Consider the following 17,688-nt stretch of genomic DNA (forward strand, 5'->3'; position numbering starts at 1 on the left):
AATATTTTAGGGATGACTATTGATGTTTTCACAACATATGAATGCAATGAGATTTTTCATAAATAATCATCAGTAATGTGGATACAATAACTAAGTGGGTAAAGGTAAAAGATAGAACAGTTCAGAAAAATACAGCTATGAAAAGACAACATTTATACCATGTCACAATATAACAATATACAAAATCTACTATGTAAAGTATTATATGATGATACTGATATGATATTGATATGTTGCCCAGCCCTAATTAAGATTATCAGTTGAAATTTACTAATTAAAATACATATAGTTGTGGCTTTTGTTTTTAGGATTGCTACTGTAGTTCACTTCTCAGTACGAGCATACCTAAGATTAGTATTTATAACTGGGCAATAGAAATAGTGAAATGTTATTAAATTGGCTGTGTATTGATTGTCTAAGACCTTCGTCAAGGACAATTTACAGTTAACATGTGAATGTGTTTTAGTAACTAATTAAAAATAATTATTTAATTCTTCTTTAATTTTGGGAAATTACTGTTGTGTTGATGCCAGTTTTTCTCTTGGTGCTGCAGGTGAAGCTAAGAATCTAGGTCCAGTCTCGGGTCCAAATCGACAAAGGGATCTCTGCACCTTTTGCACCATAAGTCTGGATCAGGAGGAGGTATTCCGCACCAAGGTGTTTGACAAAAGTGTCAGGTAAGCAACAAGTAACTAATTCAATGCGTGAAGTGAACTTTCATGTTGATTTCATTTCCAAACCTTATCTTCTTCTTGACTTATTTCCAGTCAGAGTTGCAGTTTTACAGCTGTTATTCTCAGTAAGGTGTTGATTATGTTACTATTACAGTAAACTGTCAACTTTCAAATATTACACCACACTACATCTCGTAAATAGTTGGACTGGACTACATTATGATTAAGGATGTGTAAATCGGCAGTGGAGGTCCAAACACTACGTTGATAAAGCAGTCTGAGGAAGGTCCTTTCATTTTTGTTTTAATGCAGCTGGTCTAGCTGTCTTCTAGTTAAGAATGTTTCAATGCTGACGTATTGTACATAAATATTGAAGAGATTTCTAGATCGTTCTTAAAATTGTCACAAATAAAGAGCAGTGAAAAGGATGGCAACAAAATATAAAATCTCACTGGCTAATACAGAGTAGCAGAGGTTGAGGAAAGTGTATTATTACCTCCAGTGATATAAAAGTGTGCATTGTCATACTTACGATAATCCACAAAATGACATATACATCTCTTTTGTCATTTAAAATTATGAGTATTTAAGGATTAGTTTCCTGTCAGTGTGAGACTTGAAGTGACTCAGAAGAAGAAACCCACATTCCTGAGGGGAAATGATTGTTGTTTTGTACAGACATTTCAGTGTATTGAGTTTTATCATGACTAGTCAATGCATACCTCATCTGTAGCAAGTGATGCTGGCTATACAAGAAATCCAAACACCCCTCTGTTTATGTGCAGCTGAAAGTTTCGGGTTCAGTGTCATATTTGTGCCATTTCCGCCTCAGAGTGAGTTTTTGAACTGCAGTGAACCTTTTAGTAAGGTATTGAATATGTAGCCAAAAATCCAGTCCATAAAATAAAAAAGTCAAATCTTCGCAGCTTTACAAATGTGAGGATTTGCTTCCATTCTCTAACGGTTGTGTATCATATTAAAGGGTTTTAGTTACAGAGTAATTGATAGATGAATTGATAATATAGATAATTATTATGCTAGGCCCAGTAATATTATTATATAGAATGATGATGAAAATAGTTGAAGAGAGGGAGATATGCACAAGAAAACAACATTCAACACTGGATATGTCCTGGAAATGTAACCTGCAGTGGCTGCTTAACTACCCTGATTAATTAAATGAATATCAAGATAATATACAACATCCTTTTTAAGGATTGAAAAAGATTGATAAGTCCTTTTGAACATACTGTAGTATTAAGTTAATTGATTTGGGATTGGAACTGGGTGTTATTTTTCTGTATGTAAGACAGCTTAGTCATTAAATCTATATCTTCTTTCATCTAAAATCTAAATCTTTTTTCAACATTACTGTTGGCTGCTGTTATTCTTTGTATAATTTAGTTTGTTTAAAGAATCAAAGTCAAAACAAATGAAGAGATTTTGAGGGAATCTCTCATGTGGACACAGTTAAACTAAACTCTGGACCATTTATGTTTGTTGCAGATTGATCATGGGAGAAATGTCTGGTTTGAAATTCAGTCATTTGATCACATCGTATAAACTGTGACTCAGAGCTGTATGTGTGCAGAGCACCATTTTAGCTGGGAATTATTAAGTGATTCAGACTGAAATGAGCTATTTTACCAATAGCTACATGTTCACAAGCTATTCAGAGGTGTGGGAGATGGGCACCAGGAAACCTTTCAGGTTTCTATCTACATCATTGCACATCTGACTGTAAACACGGGCCTGCCTTCTCTAGGTATTTCACAACAGCCCTTTTTTTCCTCTCCTGATTTCGATGCCGTTCAAAAGGATTTTACAGTCTCTGAGGAAGTGTGTCCTCCCACGCTCTCCCCTGTCTTTCTCTCTGTGTCACTCTCAACTACCTTAGCCTCTGTTTAGCACATCTTAATAATCACTCAGATATGGCCCACTGTGTTTTTCTTTTAATTTGATGGTGCTTGACTCATGCCTGTTGTATGGGCTCCTGTTTCTAATGGTTTAAAGGCTGTATGGAAGCTCTAATTGCAGCTAATCCTGTGGATAAAGCAGGCATGTTCAAACAGTTGTGGTCAAGTGGCTCTACCAAGCATTCTCACATTATTTTAGAAGCTTGGATGACAACGGGGGGAAGGTAGTATAGTGGGTGTATGTTTGAGTGTGTACAGAATAAGGAGGTTACGAGTGCATAATTCCATGTGATGTTGAGGAGGATGTGTGGGTGTACACTGGATGTGTTGGCCAAACCCAGTGCGGAAGTGTCAGGCAAGATATTTCACCATCCAAGATGCATGAATTGTAGAGAGAGGCATCTGTGCAGGGACTGAGATACTGGAACAGGTTCTCCCAATACTAACAGTAGATATTTAGTCTATACAGAATGCATTTTCACAAATTTCCAGGTCCTGTTTCAACATTAAAAAATGGAGGAAATGAAACTATAAAGTATAATTTATAAGGCACATGTCCCATAAACTCCAGTAATATTTGACAGGTAAACGTGTGGGAGTGGCACTTCTTTAGGTTGTTTTATACACCAAGTGAGTAACTACTTCATTGTTTATATCACTACTAATTAATTTGATGCTACATTTACATTACAAATAAACAGACCTCTAAACTTCGTCAACTTAAAGGTGTAAGAGACTTATTGATAATAAGTGTATTACCCACAGTAGATGCTGTCTGACATGCTGCAACTTTGGAGAAGCGGAGATGAGTACTAGCATGAAACCTAAGCAATGTACTGCCTTGGACAGGGTCAGAAACAAAAGGTATTTCAGCCACTTACAAAAGGTCTACCTAAAAAAATCTTTATCAGTGTTATGTGTATGCTCTCTCCAAAGCAACCAGATTCCATGGGTGAAATCAGTAATTTTAGTTTTCAGAAACACACACAAACAAACTAACAAACTTAACTAACAGATTGAGGCAGTGGTGCTTATGCAGTTTGATTTGGTTAGAGAGAGCGATAATTGGATAATTGGTAACAGTGGTTTCCCATCAAAAAAGGTTGTCTGATGGCAAGGTAAAGCAGTGAAAATATACTAGATATAGTGTACATTTAAAGATATTGATTTATTTTTTTAGATGGACCTTTTTTAAATGATTAAATTACCTTTTGTTGCTGACCCTGTCCACAGCAGTACATTGCTTAGCCTCCATGCTGGTGCTCCTCACTGCCTCTCCAAACTGGAGGAATGCTGACTGGCATCTATTGTTGGTAATGTCACTGACTATCGATCTATCGAAGTACCTCATACAACCCCACTTTAAAGTTGGTTTGTGAGAACGATTTAAAAGACCAGGATGGCAGTTTTACTTGAACATACGAATGGTTAATCCAGCACAACTGTTTAAGCACTGTTCAGTCTGTTTGGGACAGGTGGTCCATCTGCAGGCAGCACGTACGTTGAGGTAGTGCTTAACCTACAATCAGCTATGTCAGATCAAGCTGTCTAGCTCGTGGTCTCGGTCGTGAGGTAGTTATCTTGGCAGGGCCGAGTGGCACAGGTGCTTGGGCCCTCTGTGTTTGTGCCAACTTCTACAGGGCAGCAGTCAGTACTTTGCTGAGCAGAAGAGCTTTAACCACTTTGATGCTAAGCTAGGTTATACAGTAGCAAATGCACATGCTGTTTAATGATTGCAAGTTCTCCTCCTGTCTGCATGGGTTTCTTCTTGGTGCTCAGGTTTCCTCCCACAATCAAAAGACACGCAGGTTAGGTAGATCAAAAAAACTTAGCTTAGCTTGTAGGTGTGGGCGTGAATGTGCTGCCTGTCTGTCTGTGATAGCCCTTGACTAGCAACCCATCTAAGACTGAATGGTTCTGAAAATATATCTAATTGCCATTATTTAGACTGATATTGCAATTGTGATATGATTTGAGATATTAAACGGAATGATAGTTTTCATATCATTATTCTCATTTTCACTGAAAATCATTAAAATGACTATGGTGTGATTTTTTTGCGAGAATCTGTATCAAAGAAATGTGTTTTCTAAATTCTGTAGAAAGATGTGATCTGGAGGACAGGACAGGGCTGCAGCTGAAAAGTATTTAATTTAAAATGGTATTTTGATACACACTTTGCCAAACAAATATTGTACCTAAAAATTGCAGTTAACGCTAATGTCAGTTTTTACTTTCCCCTATACAGTTTGTTTTATTATTGGCTATTGTATAACTACAAAAACTAAAGTTAATTGTTATGTTTAATCTGCAGTGTCTATAAAGTGTCACAAAATAGTAAAATGTCATCCCAGTTTTTCAAAGTCCAAAATGATGTCTGTAAATGGCTTGTTTTGTCAGTCTAAAACCCAAACATTTTCACATGATAATAAACAAAGAAAAGCAGGAAATTGCCATATTTTAGAGGCTGAAAGCAGCATTTTCTACCATTTTGCATGAAAAATTACTTGGAATTGGTTATGAAAATAGCTCAATATTATAATTCTTTTTAATATTATAATTCTTTTTATACTACTTGCCTGTTTGGGCAATGGAGTTGCCAGACTTACCTGCCACTGTGGCCTTTTACTTGCCCCCGGGAAGCAGGTAGTCTATTGTGTCTATATGTGTCTACAGTGTAACTCACCCTTCCAGGGCTGGATGATACTGCTGAACGCAGTATTGATAAGATTATTTTTCTGAAGTATATCCCAACATGGCAAATGTATGCGTAGTTACTTCTAAAATACTCAAATTGGTGCCTAATGCAGTTTGTACAGTGTTAGACTGCCTGTTAAGGAAATGACAAGAAAGGTTGTGAAGTGAATGGATGGCAGAAGTGACACACAACATAGCAAGAACATTTCCCACAACCCTGATGAGTCATAAGGGCACCCTGTGTTGTCCACCTTCTGCTCATTTCCCAGTAAATTAACAAATCCTGTGTGTGTGATAGTTATGCTCAAATATGATTATGTTATTACATTTTGGCTGGAGCAGTTTATTCAATAGTTGTCTATTTTTTCCTTCACAATATATGATTGTAAATACAACTTTGTATCATTTTAATTACGGCATTGTTATAATCTAAATGTAGTATTACATGAGGAATTTTATTTATTGGTCAAATGATTTCACCAGATAGAACTAAGTGTGGACAGCACAGATGTAGTTGAGGAAATTGCAAATGTTAAGTGCATAAAATAGCTATTTGCAATATGCAGCAACAATATACGACCATTTATAGTGCCAGTTCCCCCCAAAATTAAAAATACATCAATGCACAATCTTGCACTGTCATGAACACAAGACTCACACTTCGTTCTTTGCAGTGATACAGTTAATGGGTGTAGATCAGTTGAAAGAAAACAGTTACAACATGAAACTTGAGAAACCGGGTCATGATTTCTGGAAAGAGACATTGCGATTGAGTTTTTCCAAATGCTTTTTTTTGTTTGTTTGTTTGTTTTTGTGCTTTGAGCACCACAAACTGAGTGCTGTCAAATACCAAACAGGTGGTTCAGAGGGGCTTTCCCAGTGCCCACTCTTGTGGTTTTGCCATGAGGCAAGAGCCAACTTTGAAAGATAAAGTTAAAACTATGTGTGTGGCATTTTTACTGAACAGAGACATGAACTTGAATAATGAGGTCATCCTGTTACTCGTGATATTTTTTCCCATGTGATCCTATTTCTTGAAGTTTATTTGTATTAGTATTTGTTGAAATTAATTGTGTTTTGTCAAGTTTTTGTATACAATTTTCAGACTCAATAAAAAAGCAGCAAAATTATCCAGTGTTGATACTTTTTCAACACCATGTGTCTGAAATAATACAACATCCATTAATTAAAGTATTGAAAGCACCGGAAGTATCAAAATAATGATGTAAGTGCTCATTCAGTTTAATTTAGTGTTGAATTACTTTTGCTGTACTAACACTGTGTGCAAGTTGTTGAACAAAAAATACTATATTGTGTGTGTTTGTTTGTTTTCCTACTGAATGAGGTATCTAGTATCTTTTTTTAAAAGTTGTTTTTCTTTTTGTTGTTTGTTTTTTCCAATGCTATTATTGTATTGAAGTTTAAAATTCTGGTATGGTGACAACTCTAAAACAGAGATCTGTTTATTAATATTTTAAAAATAAATCAAAAGCAAAAGCAAAAAAATGACAACTATACAAACATTACAGTAACAAAGTAACATGTTACTATTGTAACAAAGCGAAAGTGCAAGTGATGACCAAAATAAAAACAATACAAAATGAAGACAGATACTGAAATCCAAAGACAGAGCTCAGGAAAAACTGTAAGGACAGTAAACATGTTAGAATAAAGTAAATAAATAAAAAGACAAAAAAAATTAAAAGCATAGAGTACCAAAATACAGTGTTATAGTTGGTTGGTCTACTGCTCTTTATGTCACAATTGATGCAGGTAAGATACCAAATCTGAAGTCCAACTTTTGTACATATTTGAAAAAAGGGTCCCATATTTTACTAAATTTTCTCAGGGAACTGTTCTTTATGCACCTAATTTTTCCAGTTTGACAAAATTAAGTACTTGTCTTATCCGTACTGTGTGTGATGGAGGTGTTGAAGATTTCCCCTTGAACAATATCAAGTGTCTGACAAGAAGGGTGACAAAGGCTATAAAGGCTGCCTCTAGGGAGGAGAGTGGAACCATGGATGAGGATACACCAAATAATGCAATCATAGCGTTAGGTTCAATCAGTTTTCCAGTAACCTTGGACACTGACCTAAAGATTTCCTCCCAGTAGAACTGTAAAGCAGAACAATCATAGAGACATTTAAAAAGAAGTTGTAGACTACACCAACTTGAGCCTTTTAAATCGGATAACACTGGTGTGGCACGCAGTCAAGAATCAGCATCAAGCTTAACAAATGATTAATTAAGCCTGCATGTATGTGTCACGTCTTGAATGAAGAAATCAGGCCTCTCTAATCTGGTCACAGTTTATCACACGTTACACCACTGACTGCACACATTCTCACACACTGCCCGTTCCCCCAAAGGATGCAACCTTGTTTGCTAATTTAAATGTCTGCCTCTATTTACAGCCCTTTCTATGGAGAGGACTTCTACTTTGAGATCCCACGTCCGTTTCAGTGTTTATCCTTCTATGTTTATGCCAAGAGCGTTTTCCAAAGGGAATTACCTGTTGGTAAGTTGCACTGAATAAGGCATTTAGCCAAGTATATTTTCTCATAAGTGGATGAATTGTAGTTTCATGTGTTTGTGTCTTCACAGGCAAGGTGTCAATCCGGAAAGATGACCTGTGTAAATACAGCGGGAAGGAGCACTGGTTTAGCCTTCATCCAGTAGATCCTAACTCAGAAGTCCAGGTAATATTAAGTTCAATGTTTTAAATGATCATTCACAAAATAATGAGGCTGCACCACTCCCTTCAGGCTCAGGGGATGCATGCTTTCACAACTTGCAGCACCCCAACATAACAAGCAGGAAATTCACTTGCACGAAATCTAAAATTTGCATACAGATAAGATCGTTTCCATGTCAAAGCAAGGTTTAATAGTCTCTGTCCAAGCTGGCGTGTTTTTACAGTTTGAAAACCTGAAACAGGCTCAACTGTGTTCACCGATGGGCTGCCACAGTCAGCCCCCACTGAAAAACTGCATGTATCACAGCTGTCTGGTCGCAGGAAAATGAAATCCAATATGCCAGACTTGAGTATGGAATGTTTTTGACAGACTTGTGACGTCATGACATGAAGGAAGTGAAATAGTTCTGTGTCTTCTCGACTTTTAAACAAGAAGTCTCAGTAATACTGCAATGCAACCATTTACACATTGTAAACACTTAAGAGTGCACTGTGTAGATATCATGACAAACGGGTGGAAGATGAGATTTTATTTTTCACATCTGGCCTTGTTTCTGTCACTGTTGTTGTGAATATTTGTCACCTGCAAGATTTAAAAGTGACAAAGACTAATACATATGAACTTTCACACAGTATTTCAAAAGTGTGGTTACAGTTTTTGAAGCATTTGCTTATTGTTGTTCATTGTTTAATAGTTAATTAATAGTTATAGTTCAATTAGTTGCTCCCCAGCATCCACACATAAATATACAATATAAATGTGCATCATACATAAACACAACAACTTCCAAAACCCACCCTGCACACCAAGATCACATGATTTTACAAACCACAGGATCTAAAACAATATGGATACTAATCATATTCATCAGTAATTTGCCTAGCATCACTCAAAACGATATATTTTAACAATATATTACCCAGCCATATTCAAGGAAAATCTACCAACAACAGCGGTAATGATAATAACATCAACCAAAACAAAAATAAAGTAAAACAGGATGAAACATCTGTTAATGCTGTTGAAATGAAGACTTTTTTAGTAAAACTGTTTGCTGCAGCTAGCTAGCTAGCTCTCTGCTGTAGCATTCAGCACTCACTAATTATAACAGCTACAGTCCTGACTGTGTCCATCTGTGTCAAAACTTTTGTTGTTTTTTGCCTTTCAGCATTTTATTGATCATTTTTATCAGGGGTGCAGTTCTGCTTTCTATCACATTTAGTGCAAGCATGTGGGTTGTTCTACTTCAACTGAACATTTCTTTGATCAGATCAGTTTTTGTGGTCTGGTTGCATTGGGTGAAACTACAGCACACTACCACTTGTGTGCTGCTGTAGCTAACGTGTTGACTCTAGCTGCCATTAGCCCACGCCAGACTATTCTGGGTATGTGCTGCTACACTGATTCACTCACAAGTAGACACTTTCAACTGCAAAGTTACATCAGTGAGTGATGGAGGTGTTATTGCAATGCCTCTCTGGTATGGTCTGTAGTCAAACAGAGGACTGTGTGTGTACCCTGTGAGCAGTGTTAGCTCATATTCCACCTAATAAAGAAAGTTACAATCCTAGGACAAACAATACACTCTTTTTTTAGCCATAATTATAACCCAAAAGGGAGGATAGGTAGTTGTAATGTGAGTGTTAATTTGGTGATGATATTGGCTCATTTGGATCCTTGCAAAGTAGTCAGGATTATATTGGCTTAAAGGCCTATCTTGCATCAGAAAGAGCTACTCACCATCTCAGCCAAGTGCTGAATTGCAGAGACAGAGTGCAAGTGTGTGGGCGTTTTGTTTAGCTCTCTCTCTTTCTCTCTCTGCTTCTCTCTTGCTCTCTCTCTCTCTCTCTCCCTCTCTCTCTCTCTCTCTGACACTTCCGAAGGCGAGACCGGCAGCCTTCACCACATCCGACCCTGTAAAGATCCTTTTGAGTGATGACAAAATTCACAGCAGCTGAGGCTCTTGTCACACATGATACCTTCATTAACCTAAAACAACATGAAACATGAGGGTGAGCTGAGCCACAGGTCTAGGACTCGGTCTGCAGCCCAACCTTTTTCATGCTGGATTCCCTTAAAATTAAAGAATGTTTTGTTGTGACCTCATCACACATTGCATATGTCAAGACGCTCTGAGAAGTTCCACCAAAGATTGATTTCTGCTTCTCAGATTGTTTTATTTGAATGTACAAAGGTAAAATTATCCATAACTTCACACACAAAAATATTAGAGATATAAAAATAAAATTAGCATAATTTTGTATAACAGAACTATGTTTTTCTTCTTCTGACACTGTTAATCATCACATGACCCCACTGATTTATCTTGTGATACCCAGGTTGGAAACCACTGGCCTGTAGAAATAGAATACAAAAATTTGAGAAACAACAGTGAGAGAAATTGTCAGGTTTTTTTTTTCAAACAAAATGCAGATTAATTATATTTAGATTTTCAAATTCTTCTTTAAAAATATAATCTATATTGTATCAAGTGTGATATAATGGGCCATAAACTATGCTGTGCCATCTTAAAAGTGTTGTGTGTAAGAGTAGCCACATTAGCAACATGCTAGTACCAACTTCAACAGGATAAGCTACAGAATAAACACTAAAACAGCATAAAACATGAAAAAACTGGCATCTTTAAAGTTTGAAGGCAGCCGGTATCAGTCCGTCATTGAGCATGTACCATTCAACATGATAACGTAGTCCAAAGTAAAATATACACACAGATCAAAATAAACTATTTATCCACTCATGTCCTCTGTCCTCTGAAACTCGAGGTTGTTGTATCAACTTTGTACTGTTTCTTTGACATGGTGTCACTTAAGTTTATAGCCAATTAAATGTTCAAGTAAATAGCCAATGACTCAGAAATAAAATACATCATGTCTGCATGTGTCCTGCCCCCCAGCAGTCATGGATTAAGAAGCGCTTCTCTCCTTATTAAAGTAACACCAACAACTCTCCAAACACTGAGCGTTTTATCGGACAAGAGAATAAAGATCAACCAACCTGAGGTTGTCTGCCCTAAAATATTTTACATGAAGAATGTGTAGTAAAATGATTAGAATATCAGGGTGAATCATTAGGTTGGTTGAAGGAATCATATTTGATCTGTTTATTTTCTCACAATCATGCAACAGCCCACATTTTTTATCTTCTTGTATGACTGACTATTAACCTGGGATTAAGCATGAAACTTTTTACTTGTGTCTTGGTGTGAGACTGAGATATCATGACTTGAGTAATTAGTAACTTCTCACCAGTTATTCTTCTCTCCTCATGTTCAACAGGGTAAGGTTCACTTGGAGATGCGACTGAATGAAGTGATCACAGACAACGGCTCAGTAGGTCAACAGTTACGAGTCCAGTGAGTACCAAGATTTCCATGTTGCCAATGAAGTAAGGTCTGATCCAGGGGCTTTTCTTAAGAATGTTGGCATAGAAATGTGGAATTTTGACAGCTGAGAATTGAACTAAATGAGAGCTTCCACTGAACTGATTAAATGTAAGTAGAATTTTGGTAACCTTTCCTAGAGGAAACTTGGGATGCTGCTGTGGAAAGAATACAAGGAAGTACCATTTGTGCTTGTGATACTGTAGCATTTGCATCATTATTGGCAACGAGTAGAATTTTGTAAAACTAAATTGTTAATTGTTTAGTTTTGTTAAACTAAACTAAAATTTTAAGATGTCCCTCTGGCTTAAAGACTGGATATTTATTAATCTTGAAGCTGGCACTTATAGGCACATTTTATTTTTGCATTTCATACAATTCTTTTATAATATAATAAGGCTTCCCAATTGTATGAAAATAGAAGCTTGCCAGCCATTCTTCTAGAGGAAGATGTTTAAAATGTAAATAACAGTTGTCAAGGCATAAAACCAATGATCTGTTGATCTTAATAATTCAAGCCTTGACAGTCTAACAACGGCATAACTGTGTGTTTAAATCGAATTATGACCTTAAAATCAAAAGTCATATCAAATTATAGATTGGTAAAATCGTGACACCCCTAGTATGTACATATTTTTTTATTTATTTGTTTATTTTTTGTTAGTGTATTGAATATTGTAATAAAAATGTCTCAGTACTTGACAGACTTTTTTAATTTTAATTGTTTTTTATTTAAATTTAATTTAGTTTCATTTTATTTTATTCTGTTTTCAAAAGGACGGTTACTGACTTGGACTTTGGAATCGAATGCAAACATTCATTGCCAATTTTTTGTGCATGCTCAGGTCATGGTTGGCTACTTGTATTTTGTTAAAGACCAAAAGCAGATGCATTTAAAGATACACTGCAAAACAAATTTATTTGAACACTGTATCATTATTACTGTATCAAGTTTAAATGGACTATCACCTATTGCTTTTGTACTATATCAATAGTAAGAGACATTAGTGTGTATGGAGGGTTTGAGGAAATGGGAAAGAGGCTTTGTTGATGGTTTAAAAAAATATTCATGTTTGCACAAAGTGCTCTCTAACTATAAGTTTCTTCAAAGATATTTTGCAAAAAAAAAAAATTTACTATTGCCAAACACTGACATGAGAGGAGGGCCTGCTCAAAAGAAAGCACTCATTGAAGCAAGAGGTTGAGCACATAAAGTGCACGTACAATATATGTGTGTATTTCAGACCTCATGCTGTTTACGTATGTTGTTTTGCATCCCCCATTCATATTTGGAGAGCAGGTTAATGAGGTGGAAGTGATGGCATCTGAGCAGGAAGCCTGCGCTTCTCACACTGCAACCGCTGTGGTTTTCTGCTGCCGTCATTCACCATGTAACTCGGATTGTTTGCTGAAGCTGTCACCTGCTCTCATCATATATGCATACACGATGAATGCCGCAGGCTTTATTTTTGCAACTTGACCAGACAAAGTAGCAAAGTTGAAATCAAAGGTGTGAAGATTATCATTCGTGCACTTGTAGTTATACAGTTGCAGTGTGATTAATAGTCACCACAGATGGCCTGAGAGCAGAGTGAATTGGGGTTGAGTTAAGAAGAGATGCAAAGGAGACTATAGGGAATAATGTCATGACACCCTGGAAGATGATACACAAACATCCTGGCATTCGCTGTCCTTGGCTTCTCCCTCTGGCCTCACTTAGTGATGGGCTGAATTCATTCTTATTCTCTGGTGGCTCCTGCTTAGCAGCCACATCCTGTTTAGGGTGCCTACAGTCTCTGTTTGTTGTCACCTGAAACACCTGTGAAAAAAGCAGTGGTCCCTGTGTGACACGAGCCAAACATGAGGGCAAAGCACGACTTCGCTCTGTAACACCACTTTATCAGTGCATAGTGCTGTTTTATACTGTTGACAATCTTATGGTGTCTGGGAGAATTGAGCACTTGGCAGCAGTGTCATTTCTTAACACTAATATTGACAACTGATGCCAGATTAAGCCTGAGAATTGATACACTGGACAAAAACGAAGCAGGGAAAATAATTTTGAATTGCAGTCAACTCCATCCTGATATGTCAGCCTTCTGTTGCTTACAGGGATCATGGCCAAGTTTGTTTGTTTTTATACAACAAAATACAACACTGATACATGAATCAATGCTGCATCAAGGGAGGGGGGGGGGGGTGGGCAATAATTACATCCAATAAATATTTTATTTTCCCATTACAGTAAAGTGGTGCCTCATAGTAAACTCCAAATATACAAAAATAAATTGAATTTATTGTTGTTCATGAATGTCCTGTTTTAAATAAACCTATTTTTTATTACTTTGTGCTGTGATCATGCAGACCATAGAGGGTTAATTGTAATAGCATTTCCACTCAGGTATGTGTTGAACCAACAAGAAATTATTTACCATTTATGCTCTCTAGACACAACATTGAAAGCTAATCCCTCTGAAGGTCTGGGTCACTTTAAAGTCTATTTATAACTGGTGGAAATATTAAATGTTTTGTTCCAAGAAGATTAGTTTGATGGTAGTGCTTAGAAGGGTGGATTTCTGCTAATCTCCAACTATGTAAATGAAAAATATTTCTGATTAGTACTTCAAGCGACAATAGTAATTTACATTAACACCTTATAAAAGAGGTTTCCCTACACAGTACTTGTTTTAATATTGTCCCTCCCTGTGTCTTTGTGACTTCCTGTAGGATAATAGAGTGCCAAGGACTGCCTTTGATCAGCGGGCAGAACTGTGACCCCTATGCCACCGTGTCACTTGTTGGACCTGCCAGGTAACTCTGAATGCCACACTTGTACCAAAGGAAGTTAGCATTTCCTAACAACAAAAAAAATATATTGATATTCTTTGCATGGTTCAAGTATAAACGTTTTGTTTGCTCTTTCTACTTGACTTTTTTTTATATTTTTAATACCACATGGAGACTACTTTCAATTTCCTTAAATAAACGTTCTACAGTTTTTCTTAGGTAAAAAGTTAAAACTTGTTTGACCTGCCAGGTAACTTGATGAATGCCACACATGAATGAAGCAAGGGTTTCCTAACAACAAACACATGTGATCATATTCTTTACATGTTTTAAATATGTAAGTGTTGTTTGCTTCTTTGAACTGCTTAAATAAGCACTAAAACATAAAGTTAAGACAAAAAGCTAGTGGAAAATGTTCAGGATATAAACTAAACTGGAAAATGGGTTAGGGACCCACCATTTTTACATTTAAGAAATAGTTAGTAGTAAACATCACAATATTTCACAGGTAAATGTTATCCTGTATGGCTTGTGATTGTGTCCTGTTCGTTAGGAGCATGTCAGCATTTCAGTGATGTAGTTAAAACTAATTTAAATGAAATTTATAGAGTTGACGGACCAAAGCTCCTTAGTCAGAATATTTCAAAGCATATATACCTGTGGCTGAAAATGTCTGCTCACTTTTTGCCACTAACCTGTGCCTTGTTACAACAAGCAAGACTACATCTGAGGAAGTCATGTTCTGGCGCATAAAATGCCAGACCATGTGGTGCCTTGGATTCTAAATCTGCTATAATAATTATTTTATTAATAACAATGTGACAGTGTGAATGGGTCAGCTCGTAGTGAAGAAGAAAATTATTACCTGAATCTGCAGCTCATCTCTGCTTTACGGAGATTTATATTACGTTTCAGCTGTTTGTTTAGCCCATTATCAGGGGTAGTTTTTAAAATGTTACTATCTAAGTCTCTGTAATGTATCTCCTCAGGTCTGACCAAAAGAAAACGAAGGTAAAGAAGAAAACCAGCAACCCTCACTTCGAAGAGACCTTCTTCTTTGAGGTAAATTCTGCAGCTACACTTTTTGTTGTCTCGCCACATCATAGGAGTGAAATGTTCTCTTGGTTACATTACTGTTAAACTGCTTTAAAAAAAATTACCTGTGTAAGTAAGCCTGTAAATAAGCCTTGACATGTTCATCCTAAGGTCACACGCTCCAGCAGCTACTCTAAAAAGTCTCATTTCCAAGTGGAGGAGGAGGATATTGAAAAACTTGAGATCAAGTAAGTTTTTTTTTTTTCATGTTTGTTTCACTTTCTGTCTCTCCTCCCCCTCCCTCTCTCCCTCGTTTCTCCTCTGTAGTCTTGACAGAAGAAAAATGATTTCTAAACAACTTGCAGACAAAAAAAGTGAATTTAGATCTGGTTTGTTCTGACTACTGATAGAGAGCCTTGGTTTCTGATTAAGGATATGTGGGGCTTCCGTCACAGTGGACTCATAGCTCACTGGGTAAGACTAGACAGATTCAAAGGTAAACACTCATGCATGGTTTTGAGGTTTGGATTTGAGGTGGTGTCATTGCACGAGTACTGTATTGGCTTTTAAGCACCAAGCAGGTAAGCACCACTCAGTAGAGACATTTATTTTGTCCCTTTTGGCCATTTTGGAATTGTGTGGTTATGCGTTTTTGTGCTGAACACACACACAGCAACTAATAATTGTGTCTTATTTGATGTCCATGTAGTTTGACGATATATATTCATAGATGAAACACTTGTTTCAGTTGTCATCCTCTACCTTTGCAGAGTTGATTTGTGGAACAATGAGAATCTGGCTCAGGATGTGTTTCTGGGAGAGACGCGGGTCCCTGTCAAGATCCTGCGAAATGACCATATCCACAAAGCCTGGTAAGAACAAGACCAAAGAGAATATATTTTAATTTCTAACATTTAAAATCCACCATGGATATAAACAAATACAAATACATTACTGAGGTATAGGGCTGCAACTATTTTCAGAATTATCTTTTTTTAATCATTTGTTAAAAAATGTCCCAGGGCCCAAAGTGATGTCTTCAACTTCCTTTTTTTGTTCAACAGTCCAAAACCCAAAGATTCTTCATTGCTGTCATAGTTGGCAAATAATTTTCTTTAGATTGACTAATCATTGCAGCTTTCCTAGGTCCTGAACAGAAAAAGTGCTCTAAACCAATACAAACAGCGTGTTTCTGCATTTTTTTTTCTGCTGACACACAATTTACACAGTTTGCTGGAAACTTCACAGTTCTTTTCTCTGAGTTACAACTCAGTCAAGTCAGACGTTGTGCACATGCCACTACAAACTGCTGAGCTTACTTTTTACTATGGTGAAGGGACTTGAATTAACATGCTTCCATACATAGTATCCACAATATATTGTCTGTATGCCTCTTACTTAATGAGTTTACTTGCTTAAAAACATGGCTTGGGTTGCAGAATGAGTGAATGAATGAGTAGTTCATGCGCATGTGCAGTAGTTCAACTCAACGCCTTGTAGTTCTTTAGTAAAACAATAAAAATGGCTCCTACAGAGCTCTTGTGACTTTCATTTTCCCAAACTACAAGTTCTGTATCCACCTTTCTTTTGTGAACATCCAAACTTGTAACATAAAACCACAAGGAGTATAAATGACAGTAGAAACAATTCAACATGGAAAATGAAGTAGTCTGGACAGTTTCTTACAGCTTCTGGAGTAGATTGTGCCAACTTCGGTGTAAAAATGAATACCAAAGACTTTCATGTACTGCCATAGCTGAAGAGGAATAGGCCCAATTTAGATTTTCAGGGATGATAATGGAGTAGAGGACCTATGCAGCATACATGCACAACTGCTGGATCATGTTCATAACCACTACAGATCTGTTTTTTTGTGTAAAATATTTCCTTGGTACCATATTGGACTGGGGATAGGGAGATGAGCCCAGGACTTTCTTGTTCTGTCCTTGGCAAAGTCTCATGTGTTTGTTTCTTAATAAATGTATTAGATTGTTTTCAATAAACAAAACCAACCCAGACACTGTCAGTCTGACGTCATGACGTCACCTTATTCTTAACCAGATCATTTCTTTACACTTGAGAAGTGGAGTGTTTCTGTTTAGGAGCTCTGTCCTGCTTCTCCATCAGGACACTGTGAACTCTGAGGCTTTCTGTTCCATTACAAGGTGATTTGAAAACTCTTCCTAGATTTCTCAGTGCTCAGCAGTTTTTCCATTGTGTGGGTGTTTCCTAGCTTTGCGTCAGTGTAGGTGATGTGGGATTATGCCAGATAGCAATCTGTTAGTACATGAGGGCTGTGAGTTGAGTGCGTGGGTGGCTTTTTGCATGGTGGCAGTACCTCATGTCCTGTGTTTATGCTGGAAATGGTCCATGTTGCACACATAAAAACCGTTCAGCTTCATGAAATCAGTACAGGTGATCTGTCGACTTGCTCAGAGAAGCGTCTCTGTGCCTGATTACAGATCAAGCAGCTTATGGAC

General features: G+C 37.0%; 1 protein-coding gene across 1 annotated transcript in view; it reads left to right on the forward strand.

The window, feature by feature from the left end:
- rasa2 (RAS p21 protein activator 2) overlaps positions 1–17,688 on the forward strand; it is a 38,503-nt gene that overhangs the window by 5,250 nt on the left and 15,565 nt on the right. Inside the window, exons 2-9 of the mRNA XM_084718070.1 lie at positions 554–677; positions 7,705–7,808; positions 7,895–7,989; positions 11,283–11,359; positions 14,114–14,197; positions 15,163–15,235; positions 15,380–15,456; positions 15,979–16,080. Of these exons, the coding sequence (XP_084574196.1) occupies positions 554–677; positions 7,705–7,808; positions 7,895–7,989; positions 11,283–11,359; positions 14,114–14,197; positions 15,163–15,235; positions 15,380–15,456; positions 15,979–16,080 (736 nt within the window). The remainder of the gene's footprint in view (positions 1–553; positions 678–7,704; positions 7,809–7,894; positions 7,990–11,282; positions 11,360–14,113; positions 14,198–15,162; positions 15,236–15,379; positions 15,457–15,978; positions 16,081–17,688) is intronic.

Source organism: Lutjanus erythropterus, chromosome 4 (genome assembly GCF_056507025.1).
Source record: "Lutjanus erythropterus isolate fLutEry1 chromosome 4, fLutEry1.hap2, whole genome shotgun sequence".
NCBI lineage: Eukaryota > Metazoa > Chordata > Actinopteri > Lutjaniformes > Lutjanidae > Lutjanus > Lutjanus erythropterus.